Source organism: Podarcis raffonei, chromosome 15, assembly GCF_027172205.1.
Source record: "Podarcis raffonei isolate rPodRaf1 chromosome 15, rPodRaf1.pri, whole genome shotgun sequence".
Lineage (NCBI taxonomy): Eukaryota > Metazoa > Chordata > Lepidosauria > Squamata > Lacertidae > Podarcis > Podarcis raffonei.
Genome location: NC_070616.1, coordinates 169,835 through 194,612, shown reverse-complemented (window position 1 = coordinate 194,612; position 24,778 = coordinate 169,835). Strand labels below are relative to the sequence as shown.

Below are 24,778 nucleotides of genomic sequence, written 5' to 3'. Positions count from 1 at the left end.
TTCATTTTTCCCCTTCAAAATATAGTCCGGCCCCCCACAAGGTCTGAGGGACGGTGGACCGTCCCCCTGCTGAAAAAGTTTGCTGACCCCTGTGTTTGACTTTTATGTTTTTACATGTGTTGGAAGCCACCCAGAGTGGCTGGGGAAACCCACCCAAGAGGGGCGGGGTATAATCAATCAATTAATGGGTGGGGCATAACCAATTAATCTAGGGTTGCCGTATCCAGACAGAAAAGGTGTTGAGATTTTCTAGGCAAAGGTGTTTTTCTTTCTTTTTTGGGGATGTGTGTGAAGAAAAGCTGTTGAGCTTTTCTGCAAAAAAACTGTTGAGGGGGTTTCCGCACATCCAAACATTAATAGGATTCCAGCCCAGACAAAGTTCCTGGAAATTCCGGACGTACGCCAACCCTAATTGTGCGTCAGCTGCTCTGGGTGCCTTTTTTTGGATTACAAACACTCCAAATACGTGAATGTGCTTTTTCTTGCTTATGTTTTCCCCCTCTGGGCTCCTTTGGGAGGTAAGGGGCCGAGCAGCAACTCTGGAGAGATTGGTGGGGTGGAATAAAAAGGACACAGCCTTCCCGGAATTGAGATTTATTCCCCTCCGTTGCTGACCTTCCAGCCCCAGGTGTGCCGCAATGCAGCCTGCACAAAAGATGAGAACTCGCCGTCCAACCGCAGAGACCCATAAAAGACAGATTTATTGCTTGTTTAAGAAAAAGCACAGAGACGGGGCAGAGGAGGCGAGGAGAGGAAGGAGGTTAGGAACCAGGGTGGAGGAGAAGGTTCCTGTTCTTGAACAGAGAGGAACCAGGCCACAATCCATTCCCACAGGGGGAAAGGGGTTGGCACGTCTGAAGAGGAAGGGGCAGCAAGCCCATCACAGCCCTTCTGCCTCTTGCATAGCAAAGGAATATATCTCTCTACAGTTATTAGTCTCTCCTGTTAGATTAGCTGAGCTCAGGGTCAGGGTTGGTGGAGAAAAGAGGCAAGCTTCCGGATTCCACAGGACTCTTGCACACACAGGAAGTTGCAGGCAGGCAGCTGACAAGCCATCTTTGCCATTCTGTGCAACGCTGGCCTTACATGGGAAGGAGAATCCGCTGCGCTCGTCATCCCCGATCTCTGGGTGGGGGTCTTGCATAATGGGAGAACTCAGTAGCCAGCGGGGTGGCAGGCAAAGTGGGGGTCCAGCCTCCCTGCCGGAGAGGGGCCGGCGCTTTTTCGGCCGGGCTTCCTGAGATCCCTGGCGGCTTCGTTCGCCCAAAGAGATGCCTGGGAGAAGCATTTCCTGAGAAGGTCTCACAGTGATTCCCGGGGGTCTCCCGAGGGCGGTTTGGGGCCTCCTGAGAAGAACGGCTGCCCCCCAGGAGGATGGGGGCCACTCAGCCCGGCCACGGCTGGCTTGAGGGTGCCACAAGGTCACAGTCGAAATCCGAAAAGGTGGCCGAGTCCAGGGGGGTTTCCTGGGGGCTCCGCAGGCCCAGCACAACATCCACCGGCCGCTTCCGAAGCATCTCTGCGTCGAAGGTCATCCCGCGGAAAAAGAGGTGGCCGCGGAAGTGGTGGAGGTAGCGCAGGCGCCGCTGGGGGTCCTGGCACAGGAGCTGGACAGAGAGAGCGGGCGGCGGTCAGAGGAGACGGCAGAAGCTGCCTGGCACAAACTGTTTGCCCACCAAATGCAGAAGCGCCCTGGATCCTGTGCTCTTCTCTATGTGTCCCCTCCCCAAAAGGTTGGGAGAGTGGCAAGGGCCTTCTCTGTGGGCTGCTCCCTCCCAAGAGAGGCCCCCCTGGCACCATCATCGTGGGCAAAAACATTCCTCTTTACCCAAGCCTCTGGCCATTAGATAGTCTATGGCCTTTTAAAGGTGGTGGGGGACAGGTATTATGATTAATATACGGCCTAGGACCCTTGTACCTATGGGACCGCCTTTTCTGGAATGTCCCACAGAGGACCTTACGGTCTTCAAACAAAAACAACTTGGAGGTCCCGGCCACAGGGAGGTTAGGCCTCAATCAGAGCCAGGGCCTTTTCGGCTGTGGCCCCAATCTGGTAGAACGCGCTGTCACAAGAGACTAGGGCCCTGCGGGACTTGACATCTTTCCGCAGGGCCTGCAAGACAGAGCTGTTCCGCCAGGCCTTTGGGCGAGGCACAGTCTGACCCCCTCTCTCCTTCTGTAATCCTCACAGAACTCTAGCCCAATGGTTGCCATTAATTTGATTTTGAATTGATTTTAGAATGAATTGATTTTAGAATGCTGTGTTACTTTTATTGTTGTTAGCCGCTCTGAGCCCAGCTTCGGCTGGGGAGGGCGGGATATAAATAAAATTGTTTTATTATTATTATTATTATTATTATTATTATTATTATTATTAATAATGATGATGATGTTTACACTGGCCAGCAGCAACTCTCTGGGACAGGGAACCAGCCCTTCCTGGGAAGAAGAGGACTGAGCCTCGAGGCCTTCTGCACCCAGAGCAGGGCTCTCCCACTGAGCGAAGAGAAGGCTGTCGGTGGCTGCTAGCCCTGGTGGCTGTGTTCTGCCCACTGCTGTCATTGGAAACCAGTCCCTGGGAATCTGGTGGGCTTCCCTTGGGGGGCGTCTGGCTGGCCACTGTGAGAGCAGGAGGCTGGACTAGCTGGGACCCACATTGCCCGATCTCCCAGCCAGGCTCTGCTTATGGAGCCTCCAGCTGCAGAGGCAGTCTATCGCACATGGCCACTGGGAGAACAGGATGCTGGAACAGACACAGCCCCTTTTTTGTCTGAAGGGCTCTGTTTATATTCTTGTGCCCAGAGTGGCTGTGAATCTAAGTTTGGCCTCATTTAGGGGCAGTACTTCAATATGTGTAGGAAAATGAGAGTACCCCCTAAACATTTTTTAATAGAAAAAGCACTGCTTATGCCCATAAGATCCTAGTCCTTATGATCTCAAATGAAGGGCTGGTTTTAAAAAGTGCCTTGCACCGATTCGGGTCCACCCAGTTCAGTATCTTCTGCACCAATCGGCTGTGGGCTGATGGGAATTGTGGCCCAAAACAACTGGGTTGGCGAAGGCCGGCTCAGATACACGTTAAAGGTTTCCAAAGTGGGAATCCCAGAATCAGAAGGGTCCCCAAGCGGTCATCTAGCCCAACCCCCTGAAATGCAGGAATTAGACCGGAGTCAGTAAGTGACTGCACCCTTTGACCACTTGCACCATCAAGTTTATGGTCTGTGCAATATCACATTTTAGATTTGCCCAAATTTTTAAGTATTAAGAAAAAACCGCAGCTCACCTCGCTGAGGAGAAGGCGGAGGCCCAGGCTGAGGGTGCCTGGGATGGCGTAGCTGCAGCGTTTGACGCTCTCCAGCATGCTGACGTGGTCTTTCTCTGGGGCCACCGGGAACTGAAAAGAACGTGGGAGAGCTGGATTCCTCTCTGCCTCCTTGCACATTCATGCAGGAACGCAGAGTTGCCCTAGGATCCCTGCCCAGCAATTACTCTCTCATGCAAGTCACCCTCCTTTCCTACCCACAAAGAGAATTTTGCTGCTAGAACAGTTGATCCATGGAACTCACTGCTGCAGGAGGCCACAGAGTCGACTGGAGGAGGAGGACGGGAGGAATTCCTGGAGGAGATGGCTTCTAGCAAAAACACTTCTCAATCCCAGTTGCCGGAAACAGCAGGCAGGGAGAACACTTTTCTGTCCGGATCCTGCTCGCGAGCTTCCCATTGGGGCATGTTTTGGCCCCTGTGAGCACAGGGATGCTGGGCTAGGTAGGATCCAGCAACAGGCTGCTCCGATGGAACCTCCATGTCCAGAAGCAGTCTATCGAGATTCCTAGTCTCTCAGGGGCATTTGGGCCCTGTGAGAACAGGACTCTGGCCTGATTCCGCCTTATATGATAATCTTTATTGTCCTTGTCCCATACAGAACAACGAAATTGAAAAATCTGCATAAAACATTCAAAACCCAACAACCTTGCTATCCCAGCTATCCCAACCTGGTTAGCCCCCTAAAAACTCTGATACCCCATTTTAAAATACAATATACTCCCATAGAGACTCCTTACACTGCGTTTAAAACCAAAATCGCATTTGGGTAGAAACTGTTTCTCAGGCGGCTAGTCCTAGTCTTTATAACCCTGTACCTTCTTCCAGAAGGCAGAAGCTGAAAGAGATCATTTCCGGGGTGCGCACTATCCTGCGCTATTTCTGCAGCTTTCTTATGGCACCTGGAAGCGTAGATTTGATCCAGGGTGGGAAGAGGGCACCCAGTTATTCTCTCCGCAGTCTTTACAACCCTGGACAGCATTGTTTTTTCCCTGGCCATGCAGCTCCCAAACCACACACACAGACCATAAGTTAATACACTCTCCACCGTACAATGGTAAAATGCCATCAACAGGTCCTTTGAGAGATTGTTTTTCCAGAGGATTCTCAGAAAATATAATCTCTATTGTGCTCTCTTCATCAGGTCTTTGCTTCTTAATGGAACCTCCATCTCCGGGTGTAGTCTACCTTCACAGGAGACAGAGAACTGGGGAACATGCAGTGGAGTCTCTCTCTCCAAGCTGCTTCACAGCCTTACCTTCCCAGTGGCTAAGCCATACAGCAGCACCCCCATGGACCACCAATCTGCCGCATGGGCGTACGGCCCGCCACTCAAGACCTCTGGGGCTGCAAAGAAAGAAGAGGCGGAGATATTGAGCCTTGCAAGGACGGCCCCCGTCCCAGTTAGCCACTGTCCCCTTCGCCTACCCATGTACTGGAGGGTCCCGCAAATGGTGTAGGCCCTTTCGCCCCAGGGCAGGTGGCGGGAGAGGCCAAAGTCAGTCAGCTTCAGGTGACCTGCAGTGGGAGAGAGAAAAAATAAATAAATTAGGGTATTACAGCCCGGAGAGAGACCCACACAATTTGAAAATTATTTTTATTTGATTTTACAAGCATAGAGTTAGAACAATAAAAAGGTAAAGGACGCCTGACAGTTAAGTCCAGTCGCGGACGACTCTGGGGTTGTGGCGCTCATCTCGCTTTATTGGCTGAGGGAGCCGGCGTACAGCTTCTGGGTCATGTGACCAGCAGGACTAAGCCACTTCTGGCAAACCAGAGCAGCGCACGGAAACGCCATTTACCTTCCCGCCAGAGCGGTACCTATTTATCTACTTGCACTTTTGTGCTTTCGAACTGCTAGGTTGGCAGGAGCAGGGACCGAGCAACGGGAACTCACCCCGTCACGGGGATTCGAACTGCCGACCTTCTGATCGGCAAGCCCAAGAGGCTCAGTGGTTTAGACCACAGCGCCACCAAATAAATATTTGGAGATTTCTCTCAATCTCCCAACTTCCCACCATCCCCATCCATGGGTCTTATTGTGAACCATTTCGCCTGCATATTGTTTCATAATCCATATTTTGCATCTGTCCATATTGTCCATAGTAATTGTTACATTCCAAGTGTTACTAAAACCCTGCTAATGCTCTCATCTGCTTACAGTGGTCTCCTAAGTAAATTATCAATTTCCCCCATTCTTTCCCAAAGTTTTTGTCTTCTTGGTTCCTGAGCTTTCCAGTCAGTTTTGCCATTTCGGCGTAGTCCCATCAGCTTGGTCTGCCATTCCTCTCTGGCTGGGACGTATTTATTGATATTTTTTGCAATTACACCCCACCTTTTTTTCCACAGAGCTCACGGTGTCATGCACGAGGAGTTCCCAGGGGGTGCAGATATATCAAAAGTAGGGGGTCCGTGGCTTGACTTTTGAAAAACAGGAGCTCTGCAGCACTCCACTAATTAGGAACCTCTGGAATACACGGTTATTCCCCCACAGCAACCCTGTGAGGTAGGCCAGGCTAAGAGACACCCAGACATGGCTGAGTTGGGATTCGAACCCTGATCTCCCAAGTCTTAGTCCCACACTCTAACCACTGAGCCACTCAGGAAGCTCATGGGAGGGTCTGCGGATTTTTGGGGGGGGGTTGAAGACAGGATATTGAGCACCCATCACACTAGACATGCATGTTGACTTTTAATTGCATTTTAACTACTTCTTTTATTTCTCACATTGTCCTTTATGGCGTTAACCGTTTTAAATTCTACAGGGTGCACTAAATTAGAACAACAAAAAAGAGAAGCAATCAAAATGAAATTTACAGACCAAACAACATCTAGTACATGCATTACAAAGGTTGCCATAGGCAGGGAAGTCATTTGTGTCTGGCACAGGATTTGGGGTGGCTATTATTATTATTATTATTATTATTATTATTATTATTATTATCCGCCTTTCCTTCCTGCCCCTGCCCCCCCCCGACTGGAACTCAGGGCATCTTCCCCAAATAAAAAACATGTGAAAGATAACCACTAAAAAGCAGTTAAATTCTGGTAGAATTAAAGCAACACAAAAAGGCAAATTTATTAAGAATAATATGATGTTTCTCTGCAGGACATTCAGGGTCTCCCCTGCCAGCCCGAGCGGGACGCACCTTGTTCATCCAGAAGGATATTTTCCATCTGTAAAGAGAAGAGAGCAGCCCAGTGAGGGTGTGAAGGTGCCCTCCCCTCTGGCAGCACTCGAATTCGGACCAAGGGTTCTCCAAGTGCAAGAGGCAGGGATCTCTGGGAAAGGTCCAGGCTGAAGTTCTGCCAGGAGTTTGGGCTGGTGGGCCAAATCCCTTCCCCTGAGAAGGGCAAATCCCAGGGCTGGGGGTGGGAGGCCCTTGCCCATAGCAAAAAGGCCCCCCAAAGGCATCTCTCCGCAGGGCTGGGAGAGAGACCCCTGGAGAACGACTGCTGCCAGTCCGTGGAGACAATACTGGGCTAGATCATGGACCCAGGATCTGACTGGGGATAAGGCAGCTTCCCATTTCCCTGCCCCACAATGAAAGGGGGAAGGAGGTGTCTCTTGTACCTTGACATCGCGGTGGACGATGCCCAGATTGTGGAGGTAGCCTGGGAGAAGGAAGAGAAGGAAGCGTCATTCCAATTTTATTTTCGATCCGTGGTAAAAATTATTATTATTATTATTATTATTAAGGGCTGTGATTGCTCCAAAGTATGTGAAGAACTCTCTAGGGCTTGCCCCATTGGCGAGGGGCAAAGAGGTCAGCGGTGGCCTGGGTGAAGTTTCTCCTGTTCCACGCCCCACCCCAGTCTCCCAGCGGAGAAAGACTCCAGTACGATTTCCTTGGAATAGGGGACAGTGGAGATAATGGGGCTTTGAGCGCCCATGGCCTTGTTTGTGCATACAGTGGTACCTTGGTTCTCAAACGCCTTGGTTCCCAAACACCAAAAACCCAGAAGTAAGTGTTCCGGTTTTTGAACGTTTTTCGGAATTCATCTGATGCAGCTGTTGGCTATTTTTTCCAGGGCACCTGCACCAATCAGAAGCTGCGCCTTGGTTTTTGAACATTTTGGAAGTCAAACGGACTTCTGGAACGGATTAAGTTTGGTGCTTTTGTTTTTGCTATTTATTTTGCGTTTTTATTTTTGAGGCTTTTTCAGTTCATTTGTTTTTGTCACTGTATGGAACCTGGTTCAGCTACTGTTCTTCATCCAAACAATGACTATCATCGGGTATGATGCAGGTATGAAAAATGTTTAATTTTAATTTTTATTGTGTACAATACTGTCTTATTTATTTTATAGTACTGTACAGTACCTTGATTATTGGGAAGCAGGTGGTGCTGTGGGTTAAACCACAGAGCCTAGGACTTGCCGATCTGAAGGTCGGCGGTTCGAATCCCCTCGACGGGGTGAGCTCCCGTTGCTCGGTCCCTGCTCCTGCCAACCTAGCAGTTCGAAAGCACAAAAGTGCAAGTAGATAAATAGGTACCACTCCGGCGGGAAGGTAAATGGCGTTTCCGTGCGCTGCTCTGGTTCGCCAGAAGTGGCTTAGTCATGCTGGTCACATGACCCGGAAGCTGTACGCCGGCTCCCTCAGCCAGTAAAGCGAGATGAGCGCCGCAACCCCACGACTGGACCTAATGGTCAGGGGTCCCTTTACCTTTTACATTGATTATAGATTTCATTTTATGGATCAATGGTCTCGTTAGATAGTAAAATTCATGTTAACTTGCCGTTTTGGGGGTTGTTTTTAAAAGCCTGGAATGGATTAATCCATTTTGCATGACTTTCGATGGGAAAGTGTGCCTTGGTTTTGGAACCCTTTGGTTTTGGAACGCACTTCCGGAATGGATAAAGTTTGAGAACCAAGGGACCACTGTATACGCAACCTGAGCAAGAGGCTCACAGCAGGAGCACCCCAGAAGATATTGCTTCTCCATCGGTCGCAGGTTTGGATCCAGCATAGAGCAATCGGATCTCTGTCTCCTGCTGCCAACTGAGCTCACACACTCCAAAAAAACATCGGCTCGGAGGAAGGGCCACCCATTAGCCCGGGGGAACCCCCTCACTTAGTGGGGGCTCTTGCAACCTGGATCATCCTTTCGGGCACTCGGGCACTTGAGGAAACTCAAGAGGCCAGCTCCGGCCATTGTCTTACAAAGAGACTTGTCCGGCCAGCAATGGAGTCATGTGTTAAGAGTTCAACCCTCATTCTGGACAGGACCCCCCAAATTAGAAGGGACTCAGGGCATCGTCTAGACTGACCCCCACCCCCGTCCCCAAACCCACAGCACTTCCTTACCAAGCACCAGGACCAACTCCGTAGCAAAGAGGCGGATTACGGCTTCGGCAAAACGCCCCACCGACTTCCAAAGGGTGTACAAATCCCCAGTACTGCAATATGTGCACACTGGTGGGCAGGGAGAGATAAGAGGGGGTGGGGAAAAGAGGGGGGTGTTACTTCTAGAGTCTGAACAGAGCCTGCTAACCCCACTTTGCGCCTTTTGTACATGCAGTGCATGTCTTTTTCCTCCGACGCATATGCCCCGTATATCAAAAGCACATTTAAAGCACCCACCCCCTTCCAAAATATCCTGGGGACTGTTGTTTACCCACTTACTGCGCTACAGTTCCAGGCACCCTTAACCAACCACAGTTCCCAGGATGGTTTGGGGAAAGCCATGCGCTTTAAATGTATGGTGCAGCAGGTGGCTTCCTCCAAAAGCAGCCCAGGAACTATCGTTTGTTCAGGGTGCAGGGAATTGTAGCACCGCGAGGGGTAAACTAAAGTTCCCAGGATACTTTGGAGCAAGGGAAGAGGTGCTGGATGCTGTGCACACAGCCTTGAAAGCAGCCACCTGCTGCCCAGGTGTGAAGGCAGAAGGAAATTCAGGGTCCAGGTGGGGTTGAAGGAGGGACAGAGGAGAGGGGGACCCGAGGCCAGCAAGAGAGACAGAGAGAGCCAGTGGTGGTGCACCTCACAGGGTTGTTGTGTATGGCATTATTTTACTGTATTTACTCAAATGTAATGTGCACTTTTTTGCCAAATTACGCCGTGAAAATTAGGGTGCACATTAACATTCCCCAGCAGATCAGGTTTTTTGATTCGAGGTTTTGAAAACCAAGGTGCGCATTAATTTAATGGTGCATTAGATTCGCATAAATATGGTATTCCTTATACAAATATTGAGGGACGTGGTCATTCAGTGCCATCAGTATATGCAAATGTCTGGCTCATTTAAGGGTACCCAAAACCGTTTTTTCACAATAACAATGGAACTTACAGGTGGAGAATACTTTTGTTTTTACAAAGATACCAGGTAGCTCAACTATTTTGGTAAAGTATTACTAAAATAGAAAGATCCCCTTTGCAAACAACACCATGTAAAAGTATTAACTCGGGCAAACAGTCCCTTTGTAGATCATATTATTTGAAATAGCAATGTCTTTAACTGCAAATATTATTTGCTAAGGGAATCTTTGCACGAGTTAATACTTTATTATCCCTGTATCTTTGCACTTTTGCTCTCCCAGGCTGTGACACTTAACGGTCTGGGTTTTTTAGTCTTTCCCTCTTTTTTTGCACTCTCGTTTTTGTGTTAACAAATCAATTTTTTTTTCTAACGGTGTGTTGGCAAGAAGCGGGGAAGGAGAGAGAGAAGCCGTTGATCCCTGCACAGGCGGGCGCCGTGAGAGCCAGCCGATTCCTATGGCAGGGGAGAAGCAGAACGAGCTCCAGGAAGAGTAAACAAGGAGTCACATGTGTGGGCAAAGGCTCAGCGGCACATGGCTGGACACGCAGGAGGGTGGGGGGCACAGGGTGGGGAGAGAAGGACGGCGGGAGGGGGGGCAGATCTCTACTCTAGCAGAGCCCCGCAGGGCAGATGGTCACTCACTAATAAAGAGATGGCGGCGGCCTTGCCAGCTGTCTCCCAGGCAATGCACAAAAGGGTGCCTGACCTGCTTCTGGAGAACAAGAGAAAAGGGGAGCGGTGAGTGAAGGAGGGGGCACAGCAGGGGAGGGCTTTTGGGGGGTGGCAGAGGGGCTTCTTGGATTTGGAAGACATATCAACCTCTTTGCGGAGGAAAGGGGTAGATGGTGCAGCCGGAGATCGCAAACGACCGAAATCTATTCAGGACAAATAAACATCATTCCATCGTCACGACAATATGCGCACACAAATTTGGTGGAAATCAGTGCCCTCTTGAAAGGTTCGGCCTTTCGTCTCGATTCAAAATGCCACCCAAAGGCGCATCTATCGTTCACTAAAAATGAAATACAGTGGTACCTCGGGTTACATACGCTTCAGGTTACAGACGCTTCAGGTTACAGACTCCGCTAACCCAGAAATAGTACCTTGCTTCAGGATGAGAACAGAAATCGTGCGGCGGCAAGAGGCCCCATTAGCTAAAGTGGTACCTCAGGTTAAGAACAGTTTCAGGTTAAGAACGGACCTCCGGAAGGTATTAAGTACATAAGCAGAGGTACCACTGTACATGCATATAGATAACGGGGACACACACAGAGATTTGGTCTTCAGAGTGTGGTCTTGGAATGTTCCCTCTGGATTTTGATTCAAAATGATGCTCAACGGTGCATCTCTCCACCATCAGAATATATATGTTATAGCGTCCAACATTTCTCTGATGAAAACAGAGACGTCCTATTGCATAATAATTATAACGATATTATTTCTACCCCAGCCACTCTGGGTGGCTTCCAACATATAAGAAACATAATAGAGCATTAAACATTAAAAAAAACTTCCCTATACAGGGCTGCCCTCAGATGTTTTCTAAAGGTTGGGGGTCACGTAACTCCCTATCCTCCAGTATTTCTCTGATGAAAATAGGAAAAGTGGGACATTCCGGGATCAAATCAGAAACTGGGACATCTTCTGTAAATCCAGGGCTGTCCCTGGAAAATAGGGACACTTGGAAGGCCTGATATATATAGTCACACACACACAAATTTGGTGAAAATCAGAGCAGTCTGGAAAGGCTCAGTCTTCCAACTTGATTCAAAGCGGCATCCAATGGTACCCAAACATTAAACACCCAACGTTTAACACAGCTAAATTCGCAGTGAAGGCTGCTCAACTTAAACAAGGTCACGTGGACTCCCTTGCAATTTAAGATTCTGGGATTTTTAATGTATGTTTTATTTACTGTTTCGTGTTTTTCTTTATAATTCTTATGCATACACTGTGTTTGTATGTAACTGTTTAGTGACCACCTGTGTTTGCCTGTCTCGTTAATAAAAATGAACTTGGTGCTCATTTGTTCTCTTTTTCCATATCAGGAGAAATGAATGTTTGGTGTACAGTGTATTGGTTTGGGCTGAATATTGCTATATGCAGACTAATGGTTTTACTGGGGATTTGTTTATTGCATTGTTTGGTTTATGCTGCGTTTGTGATGTCCCGTTATGTTATTGTTTGCAAGCAGCATAGAAATACAATAAATTGAATAAATGAACAAAGGATTTGAATCTCACGTCCTGCAGGGCATCCCCAGGAGTTCAGGAAACACCCCCCCCAAAAAAAACCATGTCCCCATGAGAATAGATATTGCACCCACAGAGCTCAGGACACACCTGAATGCTGACCTCCTCCTTGCACTGCTTGAGGGTGTCTCGGCGGAGAACTTCCACTTTGGGGAGCACCTGAAAGGAAATGAGACTTTGAGCAAGAAAGAGAGGCAGAGGGCTGGGGGTCTTGGGGGTCAGGCAGGGCACTCACCTTGACCGCAAAGACCTTCTCTTGCCCGCAGTCTAAGACCTTCAAGACTGTCCCAAAGGACCCCTTGGCCACAAAGCCCAGGATCTGCAAGGATGAAGAGGGACAGGGGTTCAGTGGCAGAGCACCAACCGTGCATGCAGATCCCAGCTTCCAGCCCCAGTAGCTCCAGCTTCTCTGCCTGTAGCCCTGGAAGCCATTGCTGCCAGTCAGTGCAGACAATACTGATCTGACCTCAGAATAAGGCGCTTTCCTATGTTCCTAAATAAATTAATAATAATAATAATAATAATAATAATAATAATAATAATAATGTTGTTAGCTGCTCTGAGCCCGGCTTCGGCTGGGGAGAGCAGGATATAAAAAATTCTCCTCCTCCTCCTCCTCCTCCTCCTCCTCCTCCTCCTCCTCCTCCTTCTTCTTCTCCTCCTCTATACCCCACCCATCTGGCTGGGTTTCCCCAGCCATCTGGGCAGCTTCCAACAGAATATTAAAAACACGATGAAACATCAAACATTAAAAACTTCCCTAAACAGGGCTGCCTTCATACGTCTTCTAAAAGTCAAATAGTTGTTTATTTCCTTGACATCTGATGGGAGGGCGTTCCACAGGGCAGGCGCCACCACCGAGAAGGCCCTCTGCCTGGTTCCCTGTAACTTGGCTTCTCACAATGAGGGAACCGCCAGAAGGCCTTCGGAGCTGGACCTCAGTGTCCGGACAGAATGATGGGGGTGGAGACGCTCCTCCAGCTATGAATGGGTCTTGGGGGAGCTAGATGGGTCAATAGTCTGCCTAAAGCAGCTTCTTCCACCATTCCTATTTAAACCAGGCGTCCATTCAGAACCATGAGGACTAGAAATTTGCTGTGTTTTTAAGGGAAGGGCCACTGCTCAGTGGTAGAGCAAGTCCTTTTCAGGCAGAAGGACTCCGGCTCTTTTGACAACAGCCTCTCAGGGCGGTCTGGGACAAAGCCTCCGTCCATGAGACCCTGGAGAATGGCTGCCAGTCAGACTGACAGCGCTGGGCTGGGTGGGCCAATGGGTAGAGCCAGGCTATGGCAGCCTCCGATGCTCCAAGGCGGAAGGCGCCACCTCTGCTGTCCCCGGTGTGGGTGCCAGTGAGAGGCAGGGTGGTGAAGTGGTTAGAATGCTGGACCAGGGCCTGGGAGAGACCAGGGTTCGAATCCTCCCACTCGGCCGCGAAGCTCACTGGTGTGAGCCAGTTGCTGCCTCTCAGCCTCACCTGTGGTGGGGATTAAATGAGGAGTGGGGAGGGGACCACATACAGCGCCTTGAGCATCTTCGAGGGGGAAAGGTGGGATAAAAATGCAAAATAATAATTTCCCCCAAATCTGCTTCCTGAGACACACTTTAATTCCCCCCCCTTAGGAGGGCACTGACCTTCAGCTGGCGCTGCCCCATTGGAGGCTGGACTGGGAATTCGGGCAAGAAGAGGGAGATGCACTGGGGCAGGGTCCTCTCAGCCCCCTCCTTCGCCAGCTGGGGCAGCTTCTCCACCACAGACCCCGACTCTCGCTTCAGGGGGTTCCTGCCCGCAAAGGCTCTCTCCAGGCCCAGAAGTGTGCCGCCAAAGCTGGAGAGAAGGGTCTTCCAGCCTCGTGCCCAGGAGGCGTCGGAGAGGAAACTGGCCCCACGACCCTGCGGAGGAGGACAGGCATGGGGCAAGGCCCGAAGGAAAGCAGGAGCAGACAAAAGGGACAGGCTTCAGTAACAGCAACAGAATCACAGAATCACAGAATCACAGAATCATAGAGTTGGAAGAGACCACAAGGGCCATCGAGTCCAACCCCCTGCCAAGCAGGAAACACCATCAGAGCACTCCTGACATATGGTTGTCAAGCCTCTGCTTAAAGACCTCCAAAGAAGGAGACTCCACCACACTCCTTGGCAGCAAATTCCACTGTCGAACAGCTCTTACTGTCAGGAAGTTCTTCCTAATGTTTAGGTGGAATCTTCTTTCTTGTAGTTTGGATCCATTGCTCCGTGTCCGCTTCTCTGGAGCAGCAGAAAACAACCTTTCTCCCTCCTCTATGTGACATCCTTTTATATATTTGAACATGGCTATCATATCACCCCTTAACCTCCTCTTCTCCAGGCTAAACATGCCCAGCTCCCTTAGCCGTTCCTCATAAGGCATCGTTTCCAGGCCTTTGACCATTTTGGTTGCCCTCCTCTGGACACGCTCCAGTTTGTCAATGTCCTTCTTGAACTGTGGTGCCCAGAACTGGACACAGTACTCCAGGTGAGGTCTGACCAGAGCAGAATACAGTGGCACTATTACTTCCCTTGATCTAGATGCTATACTCCTATTGATGCAGCCCAGAATTGCATTGGCTTTTTTAGCTGCCGCGTCACACTGTTGGCTCATGTCAAGTTTGTGGTCAACCAAGACTCCTAGATCCTTTTCACATGTAGTGCTCTCAAGCCAGGTGTCACCCATCTTGTATTTGTGCCTCTCATTTTTTTTGCCCAAGTGCAATACTTTACATTTCTCCCTGTTAAAATTCATCTTGTTTGTTTTGGCCCAGTTCTCTAATCTGTCAAGGTCGTTTTGAAGTGTGATCCTGTCCTCTGGGGTGTTAGCCACCCCTCCCAGTTTGGTGTCATCTGCAAATTTGATCAGGATGCCCTTAAGTCCATCATCCAAGTCGTTGATAAAGATGTTGAATAAGACCGGGCCCAAGACAGAACCCTGTGGCACCCCACTAGTCACTCTTCTCCAGGATGAAGAGGTACCATTGATGAGCACCCTTTGGGTTCGGTCAGTCAGCCAGTTACAAATCCACTGAGTGGTAGCATAGTCAAGACCGCATTTTACCAGCTTCTTTACAAGAATATCATGGGGCACCTTGTCAAATGCCTTGCTGAAATCAAGGTAGGCTACATCCACTGCGTTCCCTTCATCTACCAGGCTTGTAATTCTGTCAAAAAACGAGATCAGGTTAGTCTGACATGACTTATTTTTCAGAAATCCATGCTGACTATTGGTGATCACAGCATTCCTTTCCAGGTGCTCACAGACTGTTTGCTTAATGATCTGCTCCAGAATCTTCCCTGGTATTGATGTCAGACTGACTGGGCGGTAATTATTTGGGTCCTCTCTTTTCCCCTTTTTGAAAATAGGGACAACATTTGCCCTCCTCCAGTCTGCCGGGACTTCGCCTGTTCTCCAGGAATTCTCAAAGATGACTGCCAGTGGTTCTGAAATCACATCTGCCAGTTCTTTTAATACTCTTGGATGCAGTTCATCTGGCCCTGGAGACTTGAATACATCTAGACTAGCCAAGTATTCTTGTACTATCTCCTTAGTTATTCTGGGCTGTGTTTCCTCTGCTGAATCATTTGCTCCAAATTCTTCAGGTCGGGCATTGTTTTCTTTATCGGAGAAGACTGAGGCAAAGAAGGCATTGAGGAGTTCAGCCCTTTCTGTGTCCCCTGTTTGCATTTCACCATCTTCTCCTCTGAGTGACCCCACTGTTTCTTTGTTCTTCCTTTTGCTACGAACATACCCATAAAAGCCTTTTTTGTTGCTTTTAACCTCTCTAGCAAGCCTGAGTTCATTCTGTGCTTTAGCTTTTCTGACTTTGTGTCTACACGTGCTGGCTATTTGTTTGAATTCCTCTTTGGTGGTTTCCCCCCTTTTCCATTTTTTGTACACATCCTTTTTTAATCTTAACTCAGTTAAAAGTTCTTTAGATAGCCACCCTGGCTTCTTTAGGCACCTTCCATGTTTCCGTCTCATTGGTATTGCCTGAAGTTGTGCTTTTACTATCTCCCTCTTAACAAACTCCCAGCCATCATGAACTCCCTTTCCTTTTAGTATTACTGTCCATGGGATCTCACCAAGCACTTCCCTAAGTTTTATGAAGTTGGCTTTCTTAAAGTCGAGAAATTGAGTCCTAGTATGCTTGGCTGCTCCTTTCCGCTGTATAGTAAACTTCAGAAGAGCATGATCACTCGCGCCTAATGATCCTTCCACTTCTACCCCACTAACCAGGTCATCAACATTGGTTAGGACCAGATCTAAAATGGCTGTTCCTCTTGTTGCTTCTCCCACTTTCTGGACAATGAAGTTGTCTGCAAGGCCAGTGAGGAATCTGTTTGACCTTATGCTCTTGGCTGAGTTTGACATCCAACAAATATCCGGGTAATTGAAGTCCCCCATTACTACTATCTCCCTTCCTTTTGCATGCTTGGCCATCTGTTCCAGGAAGGCATCATCTATGTCCTCCGTTTGGCTTGGGGATCTATAGTAAACTCCCACAATGAGGTCACTGTTATTCTTCTCTCCCTTAATTTTGACCCAAATGCTCTCACTTTGGCTTTGAGGTTCTAAATCTTGGATCTCTTCACAGGTATACACATCCCTGACATATAACGCCACTCCTCCTCCTCCTTTCTTGTCTGGTCTGTTTCTCTGAAATAGATTGTATCCCTCCATTATTACATTCCAATCGTGGGACTTATCCCACCAGGTTTCAGTGATTCCTATTATGTCATATTTAGTTTGCTGTACCAAGAGCTCAAGCTCATCTTGTTTATTTCCCATACTTTGCGCATTAGTGTACAGACATTGAAGTCCATTAATCATTCCCCCGTGTCTCTTATTTAAGGATTTTTTCCTCCCACCACTAGGTCTGCGTGCTGTTTGCTCCATTCGGTCTATGACATTTGGATGATCATCTTCATCAATTGATAGACTCCTACCTTCAGGAGCACTGTCTCCCTCCCCCACATTAGTCAGTTTAAAGCCCTCCTGATGAGGTTTCTGAGATTTTTTGCAAAAACATTCCTCCCAACCGTTGTGAGGTGCAGCCCATCGCTTGCCAGAAGTCCATCTTCAAGAAACTGCATTCCGTGATCTAAGAATCCAAACCGTTCCTGTTTACACCATTTGCGAAGCCAGTTGTTCACTTCCACTATTTTTCCCTCTCTCCCTGGGCCACGTCGTTCAACTGGGAGGACAGATGAGATGACAATTTGTGCATTTAATTGCTTCAGTTTCCTGCCCAGAGCCTCGTAATCTCTTTTGATCTTCTGGAGGCTATTGCTTGCAGTGTCATTGGTTCCCACATGAACCAAGAGGAAGGGGTATTTGTCAGTGGGTTTTATGATTCCTTGCAGTCGTTCAGTTACATCTTGGATCTTAGCCCCGGGGAGACAGCACACTTCCCGAGACATCTTGTCAGGCCCACAGATCACTGCTTCTGTTCCCCTCAGTAGGGAATCCCCTATCACCACTACACGCCTCCTCTTAGGTCTGGTCGGGGTTCTTCCGTGAGCTGTCCGTTCCAAGGTCGCCTGCACATTCCCTGAGGACTGCCTTTGCTGCTCGTCTTCATATACCTGATCGACTGTAATGAGGGAGAGATCCTCAAATGGAGTCTGCTCTTCGTCTTCCATGCTAGGGGAAAGGACCTCAAAGCGATTGCGTATTTCTAAACAATCAGAGCGAACCCTGGGCCTCCTACTTCTTTGAGTCACGTTTCTCCATATATCTGGCTCCTGTGTTGGTGAACTAGCCTCCTTCTCTGGGGAGTCCCCTGTCTCCTCCTTGGTGGAGACGGTGTGCTCTGTTGCTTCCAAGAAGAGCTCCAGCTCTCTAATTCTTTGGAGCGTAGCTACACGTTCCTCCAGTTGCTGGACTTTGTCTTTTAAGAGGGCAATCAACAGGCAATTGCTGCATGTAAAGCTGCCTGCAACCTTTGGCAAGATGGCAAACATTGCGCAGGAACCACAGGCGACTGCAGCTGTTCCCTCACCCTCCATCTTGAGAAGGTGTCGTTGGGGGTGACTACAGCGGTCCTCCATCATAAAAAGCGTGAAGACAGGACAAATAAATCCCCCCAAATAAACCTATATCTCCCCCAACAAACGTTTGAGACTAGCTCCCCTAAATCTAAAAGTTGGATCAAACTGCGCGCGCCACTAGGCGCGCGCCGCTGCCCTACAAGCTCTGACAAGCTCCTCCCACAGCTAATCCCCTACCTCAACAGAAGCCCTGCCCCCTCTGACCTTTGCACAGAGAAAGCAGCTAATCAGCCACAAGAAACTCACACAAGAAAACCCTTTTTGTTCCTTCTTCAGCCGCTGCCCTACAAGCTCTGACAAGCTCCTCCCACAGCTAATCCCCTACCTCAACAGAAGCCCTGCCCCCTCTGACCTTTGCACAGAGAAAGCAGCTAATCAGCCACAAGAAACTCACACAAGAAAACCCTTTTTGTTCCTTCTTCAGCCGCTGCCCTACAAGCTCTGACAAGCTCCTCCCACAGCTAATCCCCTACCTCAACAGAAGCCCTGCCCCCTCTGACCTTTGCACAGAGAAAGCAGCTAATCAGCCACAAGAAACTCACACAAGAAAACCCTTTTTGTTCCTTCTTCAGCCGCTGCCCTACAAGCTCTGACAAGCTCCTCCCACAGCTAATCCCCTACCTCAACAGAAGCCCTGCCCCCTCTGACCTTTGCACAGAGAAAGCAGCTAATCAGCCACAAGAAACTCACACAAGAAAACCCTTTTTGTTCCTTCTTCAGCTGCTGCCCTACAAGCTCTGACAAGCTCCTCCCACAGCTAATCCCCTACCTCAACAGAAGCCCTGCCCCCTCTGACCTTTGCACAGAGAAAGCAGCTAATCAGCCACAAGAAACTCACACAAGAAAACCCTTTTTGTTCCTTCTTCAGCCGCTGCCCTACAAGCTCTGACAAGCTCCTCCCACAGCTAATCCCCTACCTCAACAGAAGCCCTGCCCCCTCTGACCTTTGCACAGAGAAAGCAGCTAATCAGCCACAAGAAACTCACACAAGAAAACCCTTTTTGTTCCTTCTTCAGCCGCTGCCCTACAAGCTCTGACAAGCTCCTCCCACAGCTAATCCCCTACCTCAACAGAAGCCCTGCCCCCTCTGACCTTTGCACAGAGAAAGCAGCTAATCAGCCACAAGAAACTCACACAAGAAAACCCTTTTTGTTCCTTCTTCAGCCGCTGCCCTACAAGCTCTGACAAGCTCCTCCCACAGCTAATCCCCTACCTCAACAGAAGCCCTGCCCCCTCTGACCTTTGCACAGAGAAAGCAGCTAATCAGCCACAAGAAACAGCGGGGAACTTATTGGAGCGGAAGGTCAGAAGATTCATGGCAAGTAGAAGAAAGCCCTTCTCCACAAAGTGCCTAGATTTTGTTTTTTTTAAGATAGTAAGAAATGTATTTTGGCTATACACGTTGTTTTATTCTGAAGTCATAATGATATTTGGTAATTTGGGAGAATTTGCATTTATTAGAAAATAGAGAAATTATTTACATGATTTGAGCACTTTTTGTGGAATGAAAACTTAATGATAACGCAGCAAGATGAACTGTTCAATCCACATATTTTCCAAGAATATCTCCATCTCTAAATATGAAATAGTCCTTGTTATCCATACTCCGGGAGCAGAATCTTCTCACCAACTTTTACACTAACTGGAAGAGTGTCTCCCTCCTTGCTTTTAGAGCCTGTTCCAACTGCCACAACAGTGGCTTGTAACACTTTTCCTTGTGATTTTTCTGGAATCATAATGCCTCCTTTAGATACTGCCTCAGCTGCACACCTTTCCACCAATACACAGTCGAAGAGGGGAAGAATTTTTTTTAATGCCTGTCCTGCCATGGCGTGCGCTTTACAAGGGCTCCTGCTCCTGCTCCTGCTGCGAGGACTCCTTGCACCCCTGACCGACCCACAGAGCTAGCACACGCCCACACAGTGCCTTGTTAAACTCTGGAACTCCCCGCTGCAGGAGGCAGTGATGGTCATCAGCTTGGATGGCCTTAAAAGAGGATTGGACAAATTCATGGAGGAGACGGCTATCAGTGAGAACAGGATGCTGGATTAGATGGGCCCTTTTTGGCCTGATCCAGCAGTCCCTTCTTATATTAAAAGTTGGGAATCCTGCACAGCAGGGGGTTGGACTAGATGGCCCTTGGGGTCCCTTCCACCTCCAGAGTTCTAGGATTCTATGACAAAAACAACAACCCAAACAGCACAGATAATTCTGAGGGATTCTTGGAGCCCCTTTGGGGTTTCTGTGTGCCTGTCTTTTGCTTTTTGACCAAGCAATATGTAAAAAATAAATATAAAAAAGATCAGCATTAAAGTATGAGCTTTATAGAAGGAATGCTTTTAAGGTACACATAGGACAGGGTTAGGACACCTGCTATGCTTGCAGAAGGCCCCAGATTCAATCCTGGAAGGAGGGGGAGAGACCCCCCACCCCCTGGAACTGCAGAAGGTTGCTGCCACTCAGTGTAGATAATAACGGGCAGGATGGAGCAAAGGACCTTGTCTTCCCTAAGCAGGCACCAAACGACCCTTCCGAGAAAACAGAAGTGGTCGGGTGCAAAGGCAATAACCACAATTTCTTTGAAGGGAAGGTGGGATATAAATGTACTGAACTGGTTAATTAACAGCAAGCGGGGCAGGGGGCCTCCCAGCAATGGGGGGAAGAGTGTCAGAGACTACCCTGCCCCATAATTCCCATTTGCTTCTTCTAAGACAAAGAAGATCTTCACAGGCAGGGAAATGGGTTCCATTTCCCTTGAATGTGGTAACCAGTTTCAAAAACAAATCAAACCTCTCAATCAAACCTCCATTGCAGTTTGACTACGAATGGAGTCTCAAGGTCCCATTTTCGCGAGGGGGCTGCAGCTGTTTGTGCCAGCAGCTGTTTCCAAAACAGTCTCCCAAGGCAGCCCCACAGAGAATGAACTGCAGCAGTCCAGCCTGGGCAAACTGTGGCCAAGCCTGCCTTCTTCCAGAAGTGTTGCAGCTGGAGCAAAAGCTGAAACTACACACAAAATCCCTCTAAAAGGAGACAGATCCAATTTAGGTCCCAAACTGGTAGAATTTAATTTAGATTTGGGGAGGGGAAGAACCGCAACACCACCCTTAGAGCAGCAGCTCCCCAATTGAGTGGTAGCAAACACCTCCGGGGGGGGGCGGTGAGTTTATCTAGGGGTCGCTAAGAGGCAAGGGGGTGGCAGGCGGGCACTGGAGGTGCAAATAACTCTCAGACTTTCAAAAGCTGGTCTCACTGGATCAAGTCCATCCATCTAATACATTTGGATTTTGAATAAATCTGCAGGAGCAGCAGACTGTTGCTGTTTGGCTGAACAAAAGCATTGTTCAGAATAGTGGGTTGCACGATGCTTTTTATAGGGTAGGGGGCACCGGGGTCAATTTATTGTGTGTCTTCCCCCACCCCATTTGGGGACCACTGCAGTAGTGCTACAAAGCCAGAGGCTGGTGGGTTCCAAATATTTCTTTTTGGGGGGGGGATCCCTGTCTTGAGGAAGATGAAGGAATACAGAGCATCCTCTGGGGCGCCCACGGCAGAGTGAGGCGGTATAGTCCTGAGAGAGCGGAGGGGCCTAGATCACCTTTCAGGCAGCAAATAGTAGGTGGGAGGGAAGGAGAAATGGGGGGGGGGCTACAAGGGGTTTCCTCCCCGCGTTCCGAACCCTCTGCGCCCCACGAGGCGCCGATCCCCCACCGGCAGGCTCCTTTATGACTGGGCAAGTTTGCTTTTCCCGAAGCTCCTGTCGCTGCCTCTCTCTGCCTGGCCTCCCTTGCAGGGCTGTCGTGGGATGGGGCGAGGAGGGGGAGCCGCGTCCTTGGAGAAAGAGGGCAGATCGGGACGCCAGCGAGGCATCAGGGCGCTCGGTCCACGCAGCTCCCCTCGCAGGGCTGTCGGGAGGAGCAAACTCAGGGGCATAGCTGTCAACCTTCCCTTTTTTTGCGGGAAATCCCCTTATTCCAGCGTCGTTTCCCGCTGCTATCCCGGATTGTTAGATATGCCGTAGACTGTCCCCGGGACAGGTGAGGCTGCCCATCCCTTATTTTCGGGCTCCCCGGGACAGGTGAGGCTGCCGATCCCTTATTTCGGGGCTCCCCGGGACAGGTGAGGCTGCCGATCCCTTATTTCGGTGCTCCCCGGGACAGGTGAGGCTGCCGATCCCTTATTTCGGGGCTCCCCGGGACAGGTGAGGCTGCCGATCCCTTATTTCGGGGCTCCCCGGGACAGGTGAGGCTCCCGATCCCTTATTTTCGGGGCTCCCCGGGACAGGTGAGGCTGCCGATCCTTTATTTCGGAGCTCCCCGGGACAGGTGAGGCTGCCGATCCCTTATTTCGGGGCTCCCCGGGACAGGTGAGGCTGCCGATCCCTTATTTCGGGGCTCCCCGGGACAGGTGAGGCTGCCGATCCCTTATTTCGGGGCTCCCCGGGACAGGTGAGGCTGCCGATCCCTTATTTCGGGGCTCCCCGGGACAGGTGAGGCTGCCGATTGCCGATCCCTTATTTTCGGGGCTCCCCGGGACAGGTGAGGCTGCCGATCCTTTATTTCGGGGCTCCCCGGGACAGGTGAGGCTGCCGATCCCTTATTTTCGGGGCTCCCCGGGACAGGTGAGGCTGCCGATCCCTTATTTCGGGGCTCCCAGGGACAGGTGAGGCTGCCGATCCCTTATTTTCGGGCTCCCCGGGACAGGTGAGGCTGCCGATCCCTTATTTTCGGGGCTCCCCAAGACAGGTGAGGCTGCCGATCCCTTATTTTCGGGCTCCCCGGGACAGGTGAGGCTGCCGATCCCTTATTTTCGGGCTCCCCGGGACAGGTGAGGCTGCCGATCCCTTATTTTCGGGCTCCCCGGGACAGGTGAGAATGCCGATCCCTTATTTTCGGGGCTCCCCAAGACAGGTGAGGCTGCCGATCCCTTATTTTCGGGCTCCCCGGGACAGGTGAGGCTGCCGATCCCTTATTTTCGGGCTCCCCGGGACAGGTGGGGATGCCGATCCCTTATTTTCGGGCTCCCCAAGACAGGTGAGGCTGCCGATTCCTTATTTTCAAATCTGAAAGTTGACAGCTATGCTCAGGGGAGAGGCCCAGGACAATGGAAGGAGGGGCGAGGCGAGGGCGAGGCGCTCTGCACACGCCCAGAGGCAGGAGCCTTACCTTGAGCATCCCGGCGGGCGGCGCCTCCTCCTGCGCCCGATCCTCCTCGGGGCTGGAGCTGCTGCTCCCCGCGCCGCCCATGGCCCCGCTGGCGCCTTCGGCCCCTCAGCCCGCCCGCCCCACGGCCAGCCCCATCGCCCGCTCCGCGCTAAGCCGCCTTACGTAAGCAGCGCCGCTAAGCCGGATCGCGCAGAGACTCTCTGGCCCCGCCCATGCAAATCTCAGGCCCGCGGGCCCCGCCCACTCGCCCCGCCCCGGAGGCCTAGGCAAGGACCGCCCTCCTTAGGATGAAAAACGCAGCCGCGCCCCTCATGCAAAACAGGTCCGCCCCAACCGTCCTATCATTATTCAAGCCACGCCCCTTATGCAAAACGCAAGACCTGCGCTTCTCAAGATGCAAAACGCAGCCCCGCCCTCGCCATCCAAGCTCCGCCCCTCGAGCAGAACAGATTCTCCCCCCCCGACTTTATTATTATGCAAGCCACGCATAAGATTCTCCCCTGTGTGTATTTCGAGTTGCCCGCCCTCAATTCCTTATTCCCCGCCCCGTATATATTTTATTCTGCCCCCCCAGTACTAGCTTTCCTATGCAGGCCACGCCCTTTATGCAAAATAGAGCCCCGCCTGAGATTCTTATTACGATGGGGCGGGCCCTTGACACGCTTTAAGCTCCACCCAAACTGCCCCAGGGAAGGGATCTGATTGGTCCCAGTACGCCGAGCCCCACCCCCTCCTGCATAATACATCAAGCACACCTGGGACTTCTCCCTCCCAGAAACTGGTACCCAGAGCATCTTTCTTCGATAGCAACTTGCCGTGGCATCTGTGTGGCAGGAAGGGGCAGTGCCCACTGGCAGATGAGACCCTGTATTACCATGCATTTTTTTGAGTCTTCCACCAGACACAGAGCTCTCCGTAATTTGTTTTTCCAGTGCCGCAAATGAGGCCCTGGTACAAGCCTCTTCAACTTTCTTAAGAGGGTCCCAGGTGGAAATAGATATAGGTGGGGTGCAAGCCCAGAGTGGGCTGGAGTGGCTTAGGGTGCCCCTTTTCTGCAGACCACATACTCCTTGCGTCTGAAGAGGGGGGCTGATTGGCTATGGGGGACTGGTCAGTTTTGCTCCTGGATTCAGTCCCCAGAAAGGGCTGGGCTTGTCCAGACAATACTGAGCTGGATGAATCAGCACTCAAACTTGGCCTTCAGCAACCTCTTCACTGCTGGTTTGATGGCACCAGGTGATAAATTGTTTTCTGGGGTGGGTGACAGCCTGACACTCATCCACACCTTCCTGCAAGGAAACCACACAGGTGTCTATTTGGACTCTTGTGGGTGCAAATCGTATCAGGGTGCTCAGCTTCCCCAAAGCAAAAAAAGCACTCCTGAAATTTACCTATGTGCCCACTCGACTCTCTTCATTGGCAAAACTGGCTACAAGGGTTACATAATACCTATTCTGGAAATTAGGCTTAAGAAAAGGAGGTTATGAAATTATATGTGTTTATATGTTTGTTTGTCTATGTATTGTGTGTTGTAATGTGTTTTAATTCATGTTGGAAGATCAATAAAAAATTTATATATATAAAAAAAACATAATACCTATTCTGCATTTGTAAGAACACCTGGTCTTCTGGCATGGCAGCACCTTGACTTTGGAACTCCCTGACATGAGGCAGGCACCTTCACTGTACTTTTTTTTGGCACCTGCTAAAAACACTT

At 50.0% G+C, this 24,778-nt stretch overlaps 1 protein-coding gene and 1 pseudogene across 1 annotated transcript; both read right to left on the bottom strand.

Annotated features, from left to right (window-relative positions):
* Window positions 1–682: 682 nt before the first annotated feature.
* Window positions 683–23,212, bottom strand: RSKR (ribosomal protein S6 kinase related). Its single transcript, XM_053366370.1, has 12 exons — window positions 23,062–23,212; window positions 13,469–13,726; window positions 12,072–12,155; window positions 11,927–11,995; window positions 10,227–10,296; window positions 8,633–8,740; window positions 6,896–6,936; window positions 6,471–6,498; window positions 4,750–4,839; window positions 4,580–4,668; window positions 3,284–3,394; window positions 683–1,607 (listed from the first exon to the last, which is right to left on the bottom strand). The coding sequence occupies exons 1-12, from the start codon at window positions 23,140–23,142 to the stop codon at window positions 1,386–1,388; spliced, it is 1,251 nt and encodes a 416-aa protein (XP_053222345.1). The 5' UTR covers window positions 23,143–23,212; the 3' UTR covers window positions 683–1,385.
* LOC128402358 (10 kDa heat shock protein, mitochondrial-like) lies at window positions 19,374–19,818 on the bottom strand (annotated as a pseudogene).
* Window positions 23,213–24,778: the final 1,566 nt, after the last annotated feature.

Coding starts and splice junctions, on each gene's coding strand:
- RSKR (XM_053366370.1), bottom strand. CDS start 23,142: ATGGGCGGCGCGGGGAGCAGCAGCTCCAGCCCCGAGGAGGATCGGGCG. Junction 11,996..12,071: donor AGAAGGTCTTTGCGGTCAAG/GTGAGTGCCCTG, acceptor ATTTCCTTTCAG/GTGCTCCCCAAAGTGGAAGT. Junction 3,395..4,579: donor ATGGCTTAGCCACTGGGAAG/GTAAGGCTGTGA, acceptor CGTTCTTTTCAG/TTCCCGGTGGCCCCAGAGAA.